Genomic DNA, 7,295 nt, shown 5'->3' on the forward strand with positions numbered 1-7,295 from the left:
AGAGCGTTGTAGAGTGGCAATAAACACAAACTCGACAGGATTGCGCCTTTAATGACCACATAAGTATTTTTTTACCACTATATCTAAAACAAACGTGGACAACTCAGCCAATAAAAGTAACCACTAATGTTTTGGTACTTAATTACTCTTGTACATTTCTCCTCTGCTGCTGGACTGTCAGTCAGACACTGACGAGGATTCTCCTGGTGGTGTTCATCATGCTGTGGTTTCTCTGTCTAGGCGTCACACCACCCGCGCTGGCGTTGTGGGATGTCGACGGCGACTCGGTGAAGGACGTGTTTCTGGGTGTTACTGAATGGACCAATGACACCCATCCCACACTAGGGAACAAAGGTATGCGAGGGATCGTTTCCCGGCGGCCCCACTTTAACGTCTCATCCTCTCTCTGATTCTTGCTGTGTGTTTTTTCCACGGTTCATTGATCGGCCGCGTTCTCTCCTCCAAACCAGTATACAGCGCGGTGGCCCTGTCGGCGGTCAGCGGTCAGGTGCTGTGGAGGAAAGTCATGCGGGAGTCTGTGATGTACATCCAGTGTGGGCTGCAGTACAGCACCCAGCCCCAACCCCCGGTGGTCCTCCTCATCGGGAAGTCCGTCCTCACGGCAGTCAACGGCACCACAGGTTAGGAGACGAGCCACATGGGTCTGTCTGTTTCATGTGAAGATCGCAGGACTTAGCTATAACCACCTCTGTAGACCATTTGTATTTGTTCTTTTATTGTCTTAGTCTGGTGTCTGGTTATTCTATGTTAATATGCGAAAGAAAATGCACGTTTGAGCAAAGAATTCCTCTCGGCCTCCGTTTCGGTTCCCCAACTAGACACGAGAGGTAATGTAATAAGGGGCGAATCCACCAGTGGAATTCAAACAATTTAAATCAGTCACACAGGTTTCCTTTCATTCCCCTCAGGGAGGATCTTGTGGTCGGTCCTGCTTAAGAACATTGAATCCCAGGCGGTGCTACTCCCTGACCTCGATGGCGACTCGGTCCCAGATCTGCTGATAGCCACCCTGCCTGCAGATGAGGTATAGCTGTGGAGCCGCCTCCCTCTTTATCTGACCGTGAGCTGAAAGGCCACACCTTTGCATTCAGTGACTACATACCTTTTTTTTTTTTTTAAAACATTTAATCTTTTTGCTGTCCTCATTTTTCAGGCGTTGGATCTCTCCCTGACGTTGCTCTCAGGGCGGACGGGGGTGAAGCTCGGACACCCCGTGCCTTTCAACCTCACCGGACAAGGAAAGCTGATCGGCCCTTTGCTGCACGAGACTCAACAAGGGGCTTACTACATCCTCTTTGGACTGGGTAAAGGAATCAAATGTGTAATATACAGATCAACAGTCAGCACGTGTGCCCAGGCTGTTGGCATTAGTTTAGCTGCAGCTGTCAGGGTACAAATAGAAAAAAAGCACAACTCTCTCCTGTTGTTAGCATTCTGAGCTAACGGATTTAGTTTAATGACCTTAAAGAATTTTAACAACCGGTTTATAAGACTTTATATTGTTGTCTTTCTTCCCTCCTCAGGTAATGTGGAGGCCATCTCCCTACGTGATATCTACACTCGAGCCACTGTCAAGACGCCCATAACTCAGGCACTCAGAAGGAAGGACCCAGGGTGGGAAGGACTCAAGGAAACCAATTCCTCCTCCTTCATACACATTTACAGGTACGCCTCAGTCACTGGCTCTCACTATGCTCTGACTTTTTAATCCTGATTGAATCTCAAACAGAAGTTGTCATCAAATCGGATTGGTATGTGCAGTTTAAAACGGTTTGTATTGCAGCATTCTTCATGGTCTGAAGTCACATTTGCACATATTTAAAAAAATATTTTAAATAAAGATGTAAATGACTTGTTTACTTCTGGTTTATTAGACAATTCACGGCTGATGTAAGTCAAAAATCACACCTTTATCGTCTTCCCTCCAGAGGATCTGAGCGAGTGGAGTTCCTGCTCCCTCTCGTGGTCGGCTTGGGCAACAACCACAACAGCCTGGACACCGCCTCCAACCTCAACTCCAGTAAAAGCGACTGGGTGCTGGTGTACGGCTCCAGCAAACTGTCGGTGCTCAGACAGAAGGACATACGCAAAGAATGGACCTTCAACTCGGCTCCCATTCACAGGTAAAGCGCCGCATGTCGCCATCACATTTCTGCTGCCGTTATGATGAAATGCAAATACAGAGGCTTTAAGCTTGGAGGGTGTGGAAGTTCATGTTCAGAGGAAGTTGTGTCTCAGAGTTTTGTGAAATCTCCCTAAAATATTTCATGGCCCGTCACAGCCAACCGGCCCCAGGACACTTCAACGATGACGGAATCCTTGATCTTTTCATTCAGCATTCAGCGAACGGCATCATGAAGGTAAAGCAGACTGTCCTCACATACATAGAGGCGAAAAGGAAGGAGAAAAAAAACACTAGTATTGAGGAGACAGATAATTGTACCGGTTTTCTCCTCGTCTCTCTTTGTCTCTCAGGCGCTGGTTGTCGATGGCGCAGACGGGCATCTCCTCTGGTCGGCAGAATTCGTGTGTCCCCGTCTCGTTTTGGAAACGTCCGCGATCTCCACCTCGACTGGCCGATCGGCCTTCCTCTTCTGGGCCAGCGATCCAATCACAGCACAGAAGAGCGTTACAAAGACAACCGTGAGTCTGCCGTAGAGAACACGAAGATTAGTGAAACAGGAAGAACTTACTGTGTGTGTGTGTGTGTGTGTGTGTGTGTGTGTGTGTGTGTGTGTGTGTGTGTGTGTGTGTGTGTGTGAGTGAGTGAGTGAGTGAGTGAGTGAGTGAGTGAGTGAGTGAGTGAGTGAGTGAGTGAGTGAGTGAGTGAGTGAGTGAGTGAGTGAATCAAGCGCACAGCTTATTTAGAGTTATTGTCTTTGACCCCTTGACCTGGAGACATTCATGAAATACACACCTGTCCACGCCGGCTGTGTGTAGGTGTCACCGGGCGTCGCTGCAGCAGAGCCGCTCATCAGGAAACTCTTCCTGTTGCATCCTGCGCATCCCACAATCCTGCTGGAGCTCAGCAGCACCACGGACACGGCCGTCACCTCCGCAGGTGAAAGTTTAAATCTGATGTCTGCTTCATAATCTTTACCATTCGCTACCCCCAAAGTCTGATTACCAAGCTGTCTTTAAAAGTATTTGAGTAGTAGAAGAGGAAACATATGTAGTAATTACACAGTAATACAACTCCTACTTTGTGTCTGACAGTGAGCTATCAGGAGCGCCAGAAAGACGCCTCCTACATCACCGTGTCCTCCCGACCCACGCCGGGCTCGGAGCCGGGCGCCCGGATAGTCAAGAGCATGAGCCTCCGAGCTGCCATCACCAAGGGCCAAATAGTGAGACTGGAGGAGGGCAACAAGCCCGGGGGACCCGTCAAACCCGGGGGACCCGTCAAACCCGGCGTGTTCGAGGTCAACAAGTTCTTCAGGGGGTTGTCCTTCAAGCAGTAGGTGAGAGAGACGCACAGCGTGGCGTCATTTGAGCACCGCGGGTCAGTCTGATTGATTAATCTCAACGACGAATCTGTCTCGACTGTGTTGTTTCAGTGAGGAGCCACCAGCGCTACAGGAAGCGGGGCAACCAAGAGGACTCGCGCGAGGTTGAAAGGGGACCTGCACTAAGGAGACGCTCTGGATTCATTCGGAGCTGTACATGCACCTCGTTTGGTTTACTACGTATGAATTTGATTTCCGTTTTGAGACTTCTGCTCTGTACAAACATTATTTGTAGGTAGTTTGTGGTTTTATTGCTTTGGTTTACATTATGTTTGTACAAGGCTTAGTTAACTTATTTAACTTGCATTTTTTTGGGGGAAGTCTTTAAGATTTTATTGAATGCTGACGATTGTTTAAACTTGACGCCAAGAAGAGTAACTTTCTACTTTAGATTATTACCGCCAGTGAAGCACAATAATCCTGTAAATGTGTTTACGGTACGCAGCACTCGTTTAACTCTTCCAAGGCCAGCGTGTTCACATGGCTTCTTTTTGTTGTCATAAAGCCACTAACAGTGCTCCTTCTGCTCACCACGCAGTTATGAGTCTGTAAATATTTAATGCTGTACAGTATTTATTGAATTTGCGTCAACGTTTTGAACCTTCTCGTTTAATTTGTTTTACGTTGTGAAATATTTTATGGTTACGTTTTTTTTTTTCTTCCCTCTCAGAATATGTGGCTGCTAAATGTTCTGGCATTTAAATGTAAGCTGCAATTTCACATATCGCCAGTAAAAGTATGAAAATCAATTCTTACCGCACCACGTGTCCTTTATTTCACTGTCTCAAGCGTTTGTGTTTACTGAAGTCGAGCAGACAGAAGAATCATCAGTAGAAAATAGAGAGCGCAGGGTGTCGGTGTTGCAGCTCCACGTTCAAAACGATCTGCATTTTCCCGCATTGCTGCACTGAATTCAGGGTTCTAGTCATCGACAAGAAGTCGGTCAGTACTTGGCATCGTACTGTGTTTACATGCACTACTAAAGTCTTAATAAAAGGGAACAACAATACTGAACTCCAGCCCCTGCTCAGTGAGAAGAGAACATAAGCATCGTTTATGACACGAGGCGCTCATAAATACTTTGAATGAACCACCAATCAAAGAAAAATCTAAATAGGAAACTGATTAAATCACAACTAACATATACATTAATGAGCCTTAAAAACACCAGATTCAGTTTCTATCTATCTTTGCTTGAAAGGCTGCCTGCCTTCAGTGCAGGATTCCCCGGTTCACAAAATACCACAAACGTTTGTTTTATACCATCATAAAGGAACAATTCATCCAAAACTCAATAAATCTATTTGTCCTTTTTAACAAGTGTTCGGTCTTTCCATCCAAATACTTTTAGTTTGAAGATTTCAACAGCAACATCTCTTAAACATAGAATCAAAGTGCTACTAAAGATAACCAAACAGCTTTAATATGAGCTATTGTTTAATTCACTAAGTGTCTTCATCTCCTTGCAGAATAAGAAGGAACTGATCACAACACTGTCACTTTTAGTGTGTTTTTGGTTGAACTGTCCCTTTAAGATAACCCCAACAAAACATCTGAATAAAAGACACAACCGTAGGTATGTGAGTGTTAAGTGTGTATTTACAGTAAAGGGGAACATCTGTCACACAGGACACAAGCAAAGAGGGGTCAGAGGTCAGCCGCACAGTTCATGGGTCGTGACCCCCGTAGAATTTGGACAGGAAGTCGGTGCCACGAGGCTCCTCGGTCTCGTGAAAATAGCGCATTATGTGGGTCTTCTGCTTCCACACATGGATTGTTTCCTGGAGCTCCAGCTTCCCCTGGGGATTAAATAACACACAAAGGGAAAATGTTTCAACACAGCCTGGAAGACACAGTCAAGTGTAGCTCTTTTAATCCTTCATACATGTGTGACACTGAGATGAGGTACTGGGCCGTCTATGAAACAACTCCAAAGACCAAAATTCACGAGCTGCTTCAATCAGAAAGGTAAAGCGATGATGGTTGATGCGGTTCACAGATCGGTGGCAGGCTGTTTTTACCTTAATGACTAACATGTCGACCACACGGGGGTCAGTGACATGCTTGTTCTTGTCGAACATCTCCCTCACTTTGTCTCTTCCCTGGCGCGTATTGATGTCCAGCTGAAACGTTGCCACTGAAAGAAAGAGAGAAAGACAAACAAAAGCTCTGTTTTCACTACATCCAGGAACAGGAATAAATACGTTATTAGTTATAGTTCTTATAACGAGAGAGACGCGCTTATGTACAGAATCTGAGGTGTGGATGTTATTTATGTTTTCTTCAGGAAAAAGTAGAAAAGGTTTGTCGATTTAGTTTAATTAAGGTTTGTTGGTTGACGACCACTGCAATGTCTTTACGCTTTCAAAATAAGCGTCTTTAGTGCACTTTATTCCAAAAGTACAAGTTTCAATAATAATCGTTATATATTGAGAACTTGACAATACTAATACAAATCTCCTGCCTTGAGTTATTACAGGAGCGATACAGTGTGCAGCATCCAACCTGTGGTCAGCTCAATGTTAACCAGTGTATGCCTGACATGTATTAACATACATTCTACACCTAAACAAGGCAAAAACAGCATTTCATAACAATCATTTTTAACAGGTGTTGACTGAGTTGAGTGTGCTACAAGGTGATTTAAAGACGTTGTCTCTGCACCATAATCTAAAAGGAGATGGTCCACCTTACAGTATGAACCCACATGACACCTGATTGGCATGAAGGAAATATTTAGGCCAATAACAAAAGCAGTTTTTACAAGTATTCTTGCACATGGAGGTGTTAGCCCCGTTATTGTTTTATGGAACCAGAAACACGTTGAAAGGAGTAAACATTGCAGGTATGAACGCTCCGGCTTCTCAATATTAATTTAAAAACATATAGCTAGCGCGTGCTACATGTAATGTTATGGTCCGGTTGCTGTTTGCTAGCAGCTACTGTTCGTTATATCTCCACATAGACACGACCTTGACGCTGGCGCTGCCTGTTAAATAACGCTCCCTCACAGCTGCCACTAAGGAGCGACATACCTGTGTTGGGGACCTCTCGGTACCAGGCTCGGTACAGCTCCCGGACCCTGCGCTTAGCTTCGTCCAGGTCCCGGCTAAAGAGTGGTTTCACAACTTTAGAGGCACCAGCCGCCGCTCGGGTCGCCGCCGCGGACGCCATGACTGCTGTGTCGGTACAGCGTTTCCGGTTTTACTTCTTCGATGGTGTTAAGAAACACAGCGGTGCCACCTAGTGGAGGGAACGGCTCAAGACAGGAGGCGTTGAGTCACCGACAGTTCGTTAAAATAAGTACTACATAAAAAAAAATTAAATAAATAACATTGTTGTCAATGTTTTAGAGACATTCTGTGGTCCTGAACTGCATTAATAAAAATGTAAATGAGACTACATATTAGACACCAATTGTGTCTATACACAAGGCTATTGCATTGCATTATGCAGCTTTTTCTATATTTCTATAACTACAATATATTGTACATATTCTGTTCCTGTGTATGTAGCAATAGTCTACTGTAAAATGAAGAACAGGTATAAGCATGTGTGTGCATCTAGTCTGCCCAGGTAGGTGCACAGCATCATTGAAATGAAATGTATAATGCAGAAGTGTTTCTGTTGAACTTATTTTATTGATTGTAAAAATTGTGTATAATTTATAAAGATGATACGGGCTTTTACAGTACATTAAATATGAAAAATATTTTCAAAAGGCAGGTAGATAAGTCATTTTATCACAATTCATACTGTCAATAAAAA

At 44.6% G+C, this 7,295-nt stretch overlaps 2 protein-coding genes across 2 annotated transcripts in view; one reads left to right on the plus strand and one right to left on the minus strand.

Annotated features, from left to right (window-relative positions):
* fam234b (family with sequence similarity 234 member B) overlaps positions 1-4,276 on the plus strand; it is a 13,338-nt gene extending 9,062 nt beyond the window's left edge. The window contains exons 4-14 of the mRNA XM_068718568.1: positions 241-354; positions 471-641; positions 930-1,045; positions 1,175-1,325; positions 1,545-1,686; positions 1,950-2,144; positions 2,303-2,381; positions 2,497-2,664; positions 2,962-3,082; positions 3,238-3,482; positions 3,579-4,276. Of these exons, the coding sequence (XP_068574669.1) occupies positions 241-354; positions 471-641; positions 930-1,045; positions 1,175-1,325; positions 1,545-1,686; positions 1,950-2,144; positions 2,303-2,381; positions 2,497-2,664; positions 2,962-3,082; positions 3,238-3,482 (1,502 nt within the window). The 3' untranslated portion in view covers positions 3,579-4,276. The remainder of the gene's footprint in view (positions 1-240; positions 355-470; positions 642-929; positions 1,046-1,174; positions 1,326-1,544; positions 1,687-1,949; positions 2,145-2,302; positions 2,382-2,496; positions 2,665-2,961; positions 3,083-3,237; positions 3,483-3,578) is intronic.
* An 832-nt stretch (positions 4,277-5,108) lies between these two features.
* On the minus strand, positions 5,109-6,718 carry ndufa6 (NADH:ubiquinone oxidoreductase subunit A6). Its single transcript, XM_068718570.1, has 3 exons — positions 6,563-6,718; positions 5,549-5,664; positions 5,109-5,326 (listed from the first exon to the last, which is right to left on the minus strand). Exons 1-3 carry the CDS (start codon positions 6,699-6,701, stop codon positions 5,195-5,197), a joined length of 387 nt encoding a protein of 128 aa, XP_068574671.1. The 5' UTR covers positions 6,702-6,718; the 3' UTR covers positions 5,109-5,194.
* Between the last annotated feature and the right edge of the window lie 577 nt (positions 6,719-7,295).

The sequence above is a fragment of the Cebidichthys violaceus genome, unplaced genomic scaffold (genome assembly GCF_023349555.1).
Source record: "Cebidichthys violaceus isolate CVI_PGR_0920_01 unplaced genomic scaffold, fCebVio1.0.p SCAF_23, whole genome shotgun sequence".
In the NCBI taxonomy this organism is placed as follows: domain Eukaryota; kingdom Metazoa; phylum Chordata; class Actinopteri; order Perciformes; family Stichaeidae; genus Cebidichthys; species Cebidichthys violaceus.

Bases quoted from the DNA above. Each gene is read 5' to 3' on its own strand.
- ndufa6 (XM_068718570.1), bottom strand. From the start codon at position 6,701: ATGGCGTCCGCGGCGGCGACCCGAGCGGCGGCTGGTGCCTCTAAAGTT. The intron at 5,665-6,562 runs GTATGTCGCTCC...TCTTTCTTTCAG, and splicing joins CCGAGAGGTCCCCAACACAG to TGGCAACGTTTCAGCTGGAC. The intron at 5,327-5,548 runs GTAAAAACAGCC...TTTAATCCCCAG, and splicing joins TCGACATGTTAGTCATTAAG to GGGAAGCTGGAGCTCCAGGA.